Source organism: Pristis pectinata, chromosome 11, assembly GCF_009764475.1.
Source record: "Pristis pectinata isolate sPriPec2 chromosome 11, sPriPec2.1.pri, whole genome shotgun sequence".
NCBI lineage: Eukaryota > Metazoa > Chordata > Chondrichthyes > Rhinopristiformes > Pristidae > Pristis > Pristis pectinata.
In genome coordinates, this window is record NC_067415.1 from 3,957,355 (window position 1) to 3,971,083 (window position 13,729).

General features: G+C 41.8%; 1 protein-coding gene across 5 annotated transcripts in view; it reads left to right on the forward strand.

The window, feature by feature from the left end:
* rsf1a (remodeling and spacing factor 1a) overlaps positions 1-13,729 on the forward strand; it is a 74,245-nt gene that overhangs the window by 33,744 nt on the left and 26,772 nt on the right. For all 5 annotated transcript variants that reach the window (XM_052025675.1, XM_052025677.1, XM_052025676.1 and 2 more), the window contains exons 2-4: positions 8,434-8,525; positions 8,969-9,061; positions 13,024-13,229. In XM_052025675.1, coding sequence (XP_051881635.1) covers positions 8,434-8,525; positions 8,969-9,061; positions 13,024-13,229 — 391 coding nt within the window. The remainder of the gene's footprint in view (positions 1-8,433; positions 8,526-8,968; positions 9,062-13,023; positions 13,230-13,729) is intronic.

The following is a 13,729-nucleotide window of genomic DNA, read 5'->3' on the forward strand; positions in this document are numbered from 1 at the left end:
CAATTTTTTTTAACCCATGAATTTATAATTTTTAAAGTCAAACCAGTTCTTTTGTTTGAGCATTGTTGTAAATGTCACAAAAGCCTTTGGGTGAAGGGGCTTCATTCTGAAATGTTAACTCGGTTTCTCTTGCCACAGATTTTGTCCAACCTGCCGAAAGTTTCCAATATTTGTTTGTTTTTATGCCAAAAGTGGTTATTTGTAGAAGAGCACTGAATATATTGCAAAGCTGGCAAACTAGTTTGACGTGGTAATTCTCTGGTGTTTTGAGTCCACTGGTTCAGCGCAGTAGTTGAATATTTTGAAGATTAGTCTCTCCCTAAATCCACAAGACATTTGTAACTGAAGGACTGGATGGGAAGACTTTGGGCTGTTTAGTTGCAAGCTGTCGTCAATGAATAATGCAAAGATTTTTTCTTCTCTGTGGAAGGTAACATGACATCTACCTCACCACAGAGAGCCACTTGGATTATGTCATATTGGACTGTGTCACAAAGGATATGTAGATACCAATGCTTGCATGTGGTCAAACTTTAATTTTTTTTAACCTAAATAAAGGATGCACTTACCTACAAAGGAACATAAAACAGTACAGCACAGTACAGGCCCTCCAGCCCATGATGTTGTGCCGGCCTATATAAACATTATCTACACTCTACTCTATCTCCCTCTCTACTTCACCTCCCATAACCCTCTAACCATCCATGTGCTTATCTAAGAGTCTCTTAAATGACCCTATCGTATCAGCCCCTACCACACCCCCAGCAGTGCATTGCAGGCACCCACCACTCTCTGTGTTTTAAAAAAACCTGCCTCTGACATCTCCCATGAACTTTCCTCCACGCATCTTAAACGGGTGACGTCTAGTATTGGCCATTACCACCCTGGGGAAAAGATGCTGGCTGTCCACTCTGTCTATGCCTCTCATAATCTTGTATACCTCTATCAAATCTCCTCTCATCCTCCCTCTGTCCAAGGAGAAAAGCCCTAATTTGTTCAGCTTTTCTTCATAAGACGAGTTCTCCAATTCAGGCAGCATCTTGGTAAATCTCCTCTGCACTCAGTCCAAAGCTTCCACATTCTTCCAATAGTGTGGTGACCAGAACTGAACACAATATTCCAGATGTGGTCTAACCAGGGTCTTATAGAGCTGCAACTTTACCTCTCTGGTCTTGAACTCAATCCCCTGGCTAATGAAGGCCAGCACACCATACGCCTTTTTAACCACCCTATCAATTTGCATGGCAAATTTGAGGGATCTATGTACTAGAACCCCAAGATCTCTCTATACCTCCACACTGCTAAGAATCCTGTCATTCTCTGCGCCCTCTCCAAAGCCTCCACATCCTTCCTGTAATGAGGCGACCAGAACTGCATGTAGTACTCCAAGTGCGGTCTGACTAAAGTTCTATATAGCTGCAGCATGACTTCCTGACTTTTATACTCTATGCCCCTGGCGATAAGGCAAGCATGCCATATGCTGCCTTTACCACTACATCTACTTGTGCTGCTACTTTCAGGGAGATATGGACTTGGACCTCAAGATCCCTCTGTACATTAATGCTGTGAAGGGTCCTGCCATATACTTTCCCCTTACATTTGACCTCCCTAAGTGCAACTCTTGCCTGAACTAAACTCCATCTGCCATTTCTCATCCCATAACTGTAACAGATGTATATCCTGCTGTATCCTTTGACGATCACCTTCACTGTCTGCAAATACCATGTTCACCTGTGAGAGCAGGTGGGGTCTCGGAGTGATGCCAGGTCTGAGGTGCAGCTTTTCAGATGAAACATCAAACTGTCAGTTTATCACACTAGATTTTTGTGCTCACTTTTCAGGTATGAGACTTGAATCCACATCCTTTTCCTTCGGATGAGTGTGCTATCCACACTGAGCCAGATTGATACTTGGAAAACTAAGTGTTACGTACCAGCAACAATAGAAACACACCGAGTCATGTATAAGTGTTAGAAACCATTTTATTAATAACTACTTGTAATAATAAGAAAAGTAAAAACGTTAGATATCAAACATAATCCCCAAAACTAAACTCAAAGTGTGTGTGTGTGGCAAATTCCCAAACCCCAAGTCTGGGAATAGTTCTCAAAGTTCAGTTCAGCAAGTCATAAGGTGAAATGTGAGCAAAGGCTTTTGCAAAACCACCTTGACTGAAGAGAAAATGTAGAGAGAATGTAGAGAGAAATTACGAAATCCACACGTTCCACGATGGAACCCATACGACACCTCAATCTCCGATGATCTCCATTGCTTTGTTCCAAAGTATCTGCCACCCCAAAGGCATTCAATACATGGCCGCCCACAGAAATACCTGTTTCCCACTACAGGTTAACGACAAAGTGATCTCCACTTGATTTCTCCAAAAATCCATACATGGATTGTAGTGACAGACACAGCTATTGTTCTTCATCCATTGTTACGGAGACCAGCAGTTGGTGTCGCTCTCGATTTCCGACTGTCTCTCTCCGACTCTCTTCAATTCACTGAGCAAAACAGCCAGCATGTTGTTATAATCATGCTGTTTTGATGACACCACACACACTACTACTCTACTGTCCAGGTGCCTTAAAGGGATATTCACCAAATAGCAACCTGACTCGTAACATAAGGAAGTTTCTTGTTTTATTACACTGTTTATAGACATTTTATGCCCGGTTCCCTATATTAGTGCCTAAACCTGAGCACTTTGCGAAGAGATGGGGTCTGGTAAGGCATTTTGTAAACGCAAAAATTGCACCCTGTTGAAATCCAGTTTGGCAGCACCATGTATACGCCAGGTTGTTCTTTCCCAGGTCATAATGATTAAAACTGCTTATCTGTTCGTAATAAAAAAATCATGCATCATAACACATTTCCTGCCTGTGCAGTTTGACTCCATGTTTATCAACTTTTCTCATAAATTCCTGTGGTTCATACTTAATGGGTTTTCATAAATGGGTTTTTGCTTTGCAATCTTGTCACGTTGTAATAATGCAGTCTGTGGACCGAATGGTTAAGTTTGCAGGCTTTGAAATGTTTCCTGAGAATGAATTTCAGAAATATTAAAAACTTGTAACTTAATTTTCCACTTCAGATTAAGGCACTTAAAAGAAGCATATTTTTAAAGTTCAGTTAAGCTTCTAATTATTTTTAGTATTGGTATTGGTTTATTATTGTCACTTGTACAGAGGTACAGTGAAAAACTTGTCTTGCATACTGATCATACATGTCAATTCATTACACAGTGCAGTTACATTGAGTTAGTACAGAGTGCATTGATGTAGTACAGGTAAAAGCGATACAGTACAGAGTAAAGTGTCACAGCTACAGAGAAAGTGCAGTGTAATAAGGTGCAAGGTCACAACAAGGTAGATCGTGAGGTCATAGTCCATCTCATTGTATAAGGGAACCGTTCAATAGTCTTATCACAGTGGGGTAGAAGCTGTCCTTAAGTCTGATGGTACATGCCCTCAGGCTCCTGTATCTTCTACCCGATGGAAGAGGAGAGAAGAGAGGATGGGGGTCTTTGATTATGCTGGCTGCTTCACCAAGACAACGAGAGGTAAAGACAGAGTCCAAGGAGGGGAGGCTGGTATCCGTGATGCGCTGGGCTGTGTCCACAACTGTGCAGTTTCTTGTGGTCCTGGGCAGAGCAGTTGCTGTACCAAGCTGTGATACATCCAGATGTGATGCTTTCTATGGTGCATCGGTAAAAGTTGGTGAGAGTCAAAGGGGACAAACCAAATTTCTTTAGCCTCCTGAGGAAGTAAAATAGCATGAATAGATATTTCAAAACTATAATTTCAAATAAAATTGTCTTGACTTTGAATTTCTTTGTTTTGCAAGCCTTGTCCATTTGATTTTTTTCACATGATCTTCACTTTATATCCCATGTTGCCAGTTGTAATTTTTAAGTCTTCAGGCTGATCTGTTTCTTCCCATTCTGGATTCTTCAGTATTCCATTTAATGCCATTTATTTTCTGGGATCCTGTTCTTTCTTCTGGCTTTTCCATCTTTTATTTTTGACTGCCCTCGGGCCAACGCCTCTACTTTCTTTAGAAGCTGAAGGAGGTTTGGCATGTCACCAACTACCCTAACAAATTTCTGCAGATGCATTGTTGAAAGTATTCTGACTAGGTGCATCATGGTCTGGTACGGCAATTTCAATGCACAGGGATGCAAGAGGCTTCAGAGAGTAGTGGACACAGCCCGGTCCATCAGGGGCACAGCTCTCCCCACCATTAAAAGCATCTACATGAGATGTTGCCTCAAGAAGGCGGCATCTATCATTAAGGATCTCCACCGTGCTGCCTTCTCACTGCTGCTGTTGTGCAGGAGGTACAGAAGCTTGAAGTCTCACACCACCAGGTTCAGGAACAGCTAACTTCCTACTGTCATCAGATTCTTGAACTGACCTGCGCAACCCTAATCCTACCTCAGCAACAGAACACTACAGACTACCTCTTGTACTACCATTGACTTGTCTATTATTGTTTTTTTGCACTAATATCTTGTTTAGCGCAGTCGTTTTCTTCACAGTTTTATACAATTTATGTTCTATGTGTTGTTTGAATCTACGTGCCTGTGAAGCTGCTGCAGCAAGTTTTTCGTTGTACCCGTACCTCACTGTACTTGTGCACATGACAATAAACTCAACGATTTGAATCAGAGTGATTTTGGGGAATTGGAGAGTTAAGCAATTTCTCAGTGCATAGGAGAAGGTCACATGTTTGGGGATCGTTGGGGGAGAGGGTTGGATGGTGGAAAAGAAATGAAAAAGATATTGGAATAGGGTTAGATTTTCATCTAAAATCTAATCAATCTGTGGGGGGAGGGGGGGAGGAGGAGGAGGAATTGTCAAGGTTTTGGGTCCAGACCACCTGGAGATGCTGATTGACCTGCTGTGTTCCTCTAGCAGATTGGGTTCCAGCATCTGGAGTCTCATGTGTCTCCATCTTAAGATCTTCATGATTTGCCTGCTTCTCTGGTTCCTGCACAAACCCATCCAAAACAAAGAAAAATTGTAACTCTACTTCAAGTCCTATTTGTGCGGTTTATAGTTTCATAAACAAACCTGTTTACTGAACCATGCATAAATTCATACAAGGCATGTTCCATATTCTCAGTTAATTTATTCATTGGCTGGTGAGCATGGACTATTGATGATTTGTTAATTTACTGCTGCTTGCTGCAAAAATTATTGATTTTATCCCTCCTACTACTTACGCGAATTTAATTTGCTGGTATCTACTTCCAGCACCTGCTGTTATTTGAATTTATTCATTCAGTTGTAATTGCCCTTTTAATTAATTGACTGATGGTTGACTTTTGTAGCTATACTTTAGTCATCATTGCCAAGAGTAATTTTTATGTAGTTTTATTGGTTTGTCTATATTTTTATTTCTTGCTGTGTTTGTATGGCATCTAGAACACACTAATTCCCTAACCTAATCCATTTGTTTTGCTTTCTGTTGTAAGTTTTAGTTGTCTGAGAGTGTATTGTCATTGCGTTGGAGAATCCAGCTAAAGCTTGCCTAGATTTGGCACACTGGCCTTCATCAGTCAGAGCATTGAGTATAAAAGTTTGGAGGTCATGGTGTGGTTGTACAGGACCCTGGTGAGGCCACACTTGGAGTATTGTGTTCAGTTTTGGTCGCCCTGCTGTAGGAGAGATGTTATTAAACTGGAAAGAGTACAGAAAAGATTTACGAGGATATTGCCAGGACTTGAGGGACTGAGTTATAGGGAGAGGTTGAACAGGCTAGGACTTTATTCCTTGGGGCTTAGAAGACTTAGAGGTGTTTAAAATCATGAGGGACATAGAAAGAGTGAATGCAGTCAGTCTTTTCCCCAGGATTAAGGAATCAAGATCTAGAGGGCATAGGTTTAAGGTGAGAGAGGAAAAATTTAATAGGAACTTGAGAGGCAACTCTTTTATACAGTTCTATGTATGTGGAATGAGCTGCCAAGAAGTAGTGGTTGAGGCAGGTACAATAACAACTTTTAAAAGAGAGTTAGACAGGTATGTGGATTGGAAGGGTCTAGAGGGATGTGGGCCAAACACTGGCAATTGGGACTGGCTTGGATGGGGCATCTTGGTCAGCATGAACCAATTGGCCAAAGTGCCAGTTTCAGTGCTGTATAACTATGAACTCTATTTAAGACTCTGTGTGCCGCAGCAGTGGAAATTGACTGGTGATTTGTTAGAGTTGTTTTGATTGCGCTCATCCGCATCACTGATTTTGATTTAAATATGTCTCCATCCTTGTTAACATAGGTAGTGTATATAATGTCAAGCTGCAATTACACAATCCTGCCACTGGAAGTGCTGCATTACCACTAAGGGCAGCTGAGTGTAATTGACCTGAAGACAGATATCCTAATTTTCTTATGAGTGTGGTTATGAGAGTCTTAATGTAAATATATGAAGAGTTTCAAATTTGAGACTGGATTAACCGTACAGGCAATCTCCAGTTTATGACAGGACTCTGTTCCTGAGAACTGTTCATAACCCAAATTGTTCACATCAGAAATGAACAAAAACAATGTGTGGGAGAGGATCAGTGAAACAGCTGTGAAGAGAGAGTGAGCAGGCAAGGGAGGAGCTGCCACCAGCCGGCCTCACTGACTCAGTGAGTGAGCAAATGAGTCTGCTCAGCGCTCCCGGCTCTGCTCGGCTTGACCCAGCCCCTGATTGTTGTGCTTCAGGGTTGAGGGGCTGGGGAGAGAAGGCACATGGAAATGCCCCGTTCACATCTGACAGAAGATGCCTGCAGCCACCCGGTAAATCTATCCCCATTCATCCCACCCGTCTCAGAAACACTCGTTCATAGGTACAGGGTGTCTAGAAGTCAGGCATTCATAACCTGGAGAGAACCCTTAGTTCAATTATCCCTAGTCATTTACTCTTCATCATATGATGCTTAGGCTTGGTCTTGGCTCTCCGTCTAAAGTTTTGAAAGGGTGGAGGTATTAGATATGATTGCGGCCTGAAAGGTGTTTAAATTCCTAGGGACTGATGAGATGTATCCCCAGGGAGGAGTCTGCTGGGGTTCTGACAGAAATGTTCAAATCTCCCCTGGCCACAGAAGAGGTTCCAGATGACTGGAGGCAGTAAATGTGATACCATTTATTCAAGAACAGCAGCAGGGACAAGCTAGGTAATTGCAGACCAGCGAGTCTATCTTCAGTTGCCGGAAAATTATTAGAAAAAAATTCTGAGGCTCAGGATTATTCTGCACTTGGACAGACAGGGAAGATTTCTTTATTGTTATTAATGTGGCTCTAAAGAGAGATTCTGTCTGACTAATTTGATTGAATTATTTGAGGAGGTGCGATTTGGCAAGTTGGATCTGAAATTGGTTTGGTGATAGGCGCAAGAACATGATGGTCAAGGGTTGTCTTGAAATCAAAAGCCTCTTGACTGGTGGTGTACCACAGGGATTGGTGCTGGGTCTCCAAATGTTTGTTATTTACATTAACAATTGGGTGCATATGTAGGAGATACAATTAGTAGATCATTGAAAATTGGTGATGTTGATAGTGAAGAGTGTGGGTACAGAATGATGATGAGTTGGTAAGATGGTAGAGAAAGGGCAGATGGAATTTAATTCTGAAAATATGAAGTGCATTTTGAGAGGACTGATTTGATTAGGATTTACACAGTGAAAATTAGAACCCTAGAAAGTACTGAGGGACCTTGTCGTACACATCCAAGGGATCCCTGAAGGCAGCAGCACAGATAGATAAGGTAATGAAGAACACCTGCAGGATACTTGCCTTTATTACCCGGGCCATAGAAAAGAACAGGGAGGTTATGACACAGTTGCATAAGACATTGGTCAGGTCACAGATAGTCTATTCAGTCTGGTTACCACACCATAAGGAGGATGTGATTGCACTGGAGAGTGCAAAGGCAATTCACTAGGATGTTGCCTGGGATAGAGCATTTGAGTAGAGAATAAATGTGCTGTGTTTTATTTTGGAATGGAGAGGGTATGCAACATTATGAGGAACATGTATAGCAGAAGTAAGGGGAAATGTTTATCACCATCTACACTTATTTGGTTTAAAGTAAATTCCAGAAGATTTAGACACAATTTAAGCAATAATTTTTTTTCACCCAGATGATGGTTGAATTCTGAAATACGTTGACTGTGATAGTGACAGTGAATACTCTCGTGACATTTAAGTTTCACCATGGCACAGAAAGCCACAGACTGACTGCTAGAAAATAGATTTGGATACTTGATGGTCAGCATGGTCAGGGTGGGCCAAAGGACCAGTTTCCATACTGTATGACTCTGTAAGGTAATAGGAGACTGTTAGAACATTAATAAATATGGTTTCCAGAGATTTTTGTGAAAATTGTAACTGAATTTGTTTATTAATGTAAAACATCCCTGAACTCATTATGTTCTTGTTCCCTACAGTTCCCCAGCCATTGGTTGATCTTCATTTGAAGTTGATGAGGAAGATTGGGAAGTCTGTCAGCTTTGATCGATGGGAAAAGTACCTTCTCAGGGTAAATTTCTTTCACATTGGATCTGATGAGAAAAATGTCTTGGTGCTTTTGGTCACCCAACCTCTACATTACTCTGGACTGTCCAGTGCCCATAGACCAGTACAACAAAAAGCAGCTTCTTTGGTAATGCATGTTACAAAACAAAGTTGCCTGATGCGCAACTTTCACAAGGTCACTGGCTAGTAATAGGACTGGCACATCCTTATTCTCCCAAATGACGTAGTTGGTGGGGCAGCTATATACACCAGCTACAGCCTTCTTGTGCGACAGCATAGGTTGGAAATTTATCCCATTATCTCATTTGCATGCATTGAATACTTAGTCTTTACCAACATTAAAAGTTTAATTTTAAGAGCTTTTAATTTTAATTATTGGTTTTCCCTGTTTTTACTTTAGAACTTAACTATAAACAGAATACTTTAAATTGATTTGCTTTTCAATAGATATGCCTGGAATACAACAATACTTGGGCCTGGGAGATGGAAAAAATTGGATACACCGAGATGGATGCTGAATGCAAACTTGGCCTCTTGAAGGTAATTTCTTAGAGCTTGTGTGCATGAACCTCCTGATATTAACTCGAGGTACAGTATGTAGCAGTTGCAAAGCTGTAAAAATGAAGGTGGCATCAACTGGAATTAGTTTTCAGCACTCTGATCTAGAAGAGTATCTCCACAAGCTTCCAAAATTCCTTCACCAATATCCTTGCATTGCACCCTTAATTCTTTTACCTGCAGTCTTTTGAAGCAAAACTTTTATCCATTCAACTAACAAGTATTCTCCCGATTTCTATCCATCCTAAACTTCCCAGCCATCTTTCTCCTACCTGAAACTTTTCTTGCAAGTGCACAGTTCACCAGTGACACAGTATCTGATCATTAATCATATCGGAATTATGGAGTGAGTATCTTTAGGCTATTGAACAATGGACAGAATTACAGTTCAGCCTAATCTGGCTCTAAACTAGGTGCAGTAGTTTATGTGCACCTACTGTTCAGCAAGGATTACGGGGCAGGAATCTGGTGTGGCCAATCTAGTTTTGCCCTTTATCCTCAGTCTGGTGAATTTATTTGTATGCTCAATGATTTTTCTGATACAGGAGCAGAATTAGGCCATTCGGCCCATCAAGTCTGCTCCACCATTCAATCATGGCATCCCCATTATCCCACCTTCTCTCTGTAACCCTTACCAATCAAGAACCTATCAATCTCTGCCTTAAATACACCCTATGACTTGACCTTCACAGCCCTCTGTGTCAACGTAGTCCACAGATTCATCACCCTCAGGCTGAAGAAATTCCTCCTCATCTCAATTTTAAGTGGATGGCCCTTTATTCTGAGGCTGTGCCCTTGGATCCTAGACTCTCCCACTGATGGAAACATCCTCTCTGTGTCCACCTTATCCACTTTCAGTATTCGGTAGGTTTCAATGAGATCCCCTCCCATCCTTCTGAACTCCATTGAGTACAGGCCCAGAGCCATCAAGCAGTCCTCATACATTACCCCCTTTCATTCCCGGGATCATACTTGTGAACCTTCTCTGGGCCCTCTCCAGGCCAGCACATCTTTCCTTCCCTTAGATATGGGGCCCAAAATTGCTCACAATAAGCTTTGTCAAGCTTCATGTTTGCAACAAGTCCTTTCATAGAACATAGAACAGTACAGCACAATACAGGCCCTTTGGCCCACAATGTTGTGCCAACCTTTAAACCTCACCTAAGACTATCTAACCCCTTCCTCCCACAAATCCTTCTATTTTAAATTCCTGCGTATGCTTATCTAGTAATCTCTTGAATTTGACCAACGTACCTGCCTCCACCACCGCCCCAGGCAGCGCATTCCATGCCCCAACCACTCTCTGGGTAAAAAAAACCTTCCTCTGATATCTCCCTTGAACTTCCCACCCATTACTTTAAAACCATGCCCTCTTGTATTGAGCATTGATGCCCTGGGAAAGAGGCGCTGGCTGTCCACTCTATCTATTCTTCTCAATATTTTGTACCCCTCTATCATGTCTCCTCTCATCATCCTCCTCTCCAAAGAGTAAAGCCCTAGCTCCCTGAGTCTCTCCTCATAATGCATACTCTCTAAACCAGGCAGCATCCTGGTAAATCTCCTCTGCACCCTTTCCAACACTTCCACATCCTTCCCATAATGCGGCAACCAGAACTGGGCACAGTACTCCAAGTGTGTTTTTCATAGCACACATTTAGAGTCACAGTACTTCCACTTCATCCTTCCACGTCTTGACCTCCCTGACCCTCCTGTTTACCCTATCTAGACCCTTCCTGATTTTAAGCATCTTGAGTAATTCACTCCTAAGCCAGTTCTTTTCTAAATAAAAGAACCCCAGTTTCATAACATCCTGAGAAACTTTCTCTTTAATTGCATTCTTCCTCTAACTTGACTAGAAGGCAGTGTTCCAGCTTTGGCCAGACTTGGTGACTAATGTCATTTGAGCATGACCTTCCTGCTCTTATACTCTGCTCTTCAGGGATCTAGAGACTTGCTCTCCAAGCCCCCACTTTTGGTATCCTCTGATTTATTTACATGTGTGATTGTTCTTTCTATTACCCTTTTTTTTGACATTTCTTGTACTATTTCAGTCTGTGCTGTTTGTAATTAACATTGACGTAACAAACACCGGAAGAGATGGAGCATAAACTGGGGGGGGAGAGAGATAAAAAAATCTCTAATGAGTTTCCTGTAGTGGTCATTGTGACCTCTTAAATATTCACATTAAGCTGCTGCATTGTAATTTTTGACTCCCATTTGCACTCATTCAGCTTAATTTGTATACTGTTTGAAATACAAACAATGTTAAAATTTTGAGTGCAACAATATTGGTGGGGGGGGGGAGGAATGCTGTACTGTTAATTACTATGTGAAAATAAAATTAATAATTTCTGGTTATAATGAATCAGAAATGCCCATGTAAAGAACGTGCTTTTAGTTATGCTACGAATAGTGGGAATCATTTTACCCTTTCGTATGGAAACAACAATGTAGTGTGGGGATGTACCCTGCTTCCCCTTTTCTGAAACTTGTCTCTCTTCCTGAAAACTGATCATAGTCTGTTGAAGACCTCAGCTGACCAGTTAGATTTCCCATTCTTCCTAGGTCAGCAAGCTTTTCAGCTGGTGGTAGTGGTGAGGGGAGGTATTTTATCTGAGTTTGATCTTAGCTGGTCATGCCAAGCCAAGCTCCCTAATTGGGAATAGCCCCCTACGAGCCACCATAGTGCACATTTAGACTCACACAGCACAGAGACAGGCCCTTCGGTCTAACTCATCCATGCCGACCAAGATGCCCACCTAAGCCAGTCCTATTTGTCTATGTTTGGCCCATATTCTTCTAAACCTTTCCCATCCATGTACTTATCCAAATGTCTTTTAAATGTTGCTATTGAAGAGTGCTTTTTGTACTCGTGACGGGACTCCCTGTCTTTAGCTCTCTATACCTGCCACATGCTTGCTTGCTTTTCTTTTTATCTTCCCTCGATATCCAGGGTTCCCTGTACTTGTTCCTGTTAGGGTTCTGCTGTTCTTTTTAATGGCACAGTTCACCACAGACCACTCATCATGGTACATGCCTTTGACACCATTGCGAGCAACTTTTTCATTGTACCTGTACCTCGCCGTACCTGTGCCTTGCCTTACCTGTGCACATGACAATAGACTTGACTTGGAGGAGGCAGCTATGAACAATTGCCCAGCTTTTGGTGTTCTTATCATCGGTTGAGCTGAGCCAACCGTAGGCAATTCAGTGCTCGTCTCCATTTCTACTTTTGAGTTCACTAAGACAGACAAATGCCTATTAAAGTCTCCCTTTCCATCTCCCCCGATATAAAACATTGTGCTTAATTCTGCCCATACTGACAACATCACTCCTCCACTCCCAGTCATTCTCTCTTCTCCCTCTCCCTTCAGGCAGAAAATGGAAAAGCTGGAAGGTGCACACCACCAGGCTCAAGGACAGCTTCTGTCCCACTGTTATCGCATGTCACCTTTAAACTTCCTCCCTCTAACCCTAATAGTATGTCCCACTTGTTACAGCACAGTCTGAACAGTTAACTATGCTTAGAAAATGATGACCGTGAATGTGTACGTTTTAAAAAAAAGCAACTGGTTAATCAAGTAGAACTAGCTTTGATTAATTGGTCTGGCTTCCTTTGACATCAGCTCCAAAATGGCCTTTGTCCAACAAGTCAATCTTGTGGCAACTAGGCAACAATAAATGCCAGTCTCGCAAGGAGCTGCTATAACTTGAGAATAAATAATTGAAGAGGAGTAGATAGCTCCGACTATGGGGCTGAGTGAATACATTTGTATTCCCATACCTCACTGTAACACCAGTTTGAGTCTAGGTGAGTATTGGCAGGCTACCATTACAGCTTATTCTGATTTAATCCTTGCCCTATTATAAGTCCCTGGTTTGGATAAGAACAGGAACCTGTAATTTCCTAGAGTTATGTTTCTAAGAGGTCCTTTTTGTTTCAGTACCTTTGTGAATGTCAGTTTGATGACAACTTAAAGTTCAAGAATGTGCTGAATGAAGAGGAACCTGACGCTATGCGTATCCATCCAATTGGCTGTGATAAGGATGGCCTAATGTACTGGTACCAGTTGGACCAAGAATTGAATGTTCGACTGTACACGGAGGAACAAGATGATCAAGATGGCACTTCGTGGAAGCTCATTGTAAGGTACACTGAGCATTAGGATGATATGGGGGAAAGAGTGAATTTTCTGTTTCAAGTTTCTTGTTAATTTAGGTTATTAGAAAACAAAGGGATTATTAAACAAAATTAACACTAGGTCATAAACAAGTTAGATTTTTAGGAGCTCTTTAAAGGAAGAGATGGGGAGAGGTTTAGAGCTGCTGAAGACCAGACTCCAGTGGTGGAAATGAAGATTGGACAGAGTTCTCAGTAGTTGTGATGCAGGCATGGAAGTGGTTATGGAGTTGGGAGGAAAAAGCCATGAGGGGATTTAAAAGCAAGGATGGGAATTGCTGGACCTGGAGTCATTTTGTATTAACGCAGAATTGTAGTTGAATGGTGTTTGGTATGAGTTAGGACATGGGCGGAAGATTTATGGATGAGCTCCAGTTTATGATGATTAGAAGATGTAGCTGGGTGAAGAGAGTATTAGAATCAATTGCATCCAGAGCTAGCAGTGGCATTGATGAGCACCAGCTCAAATG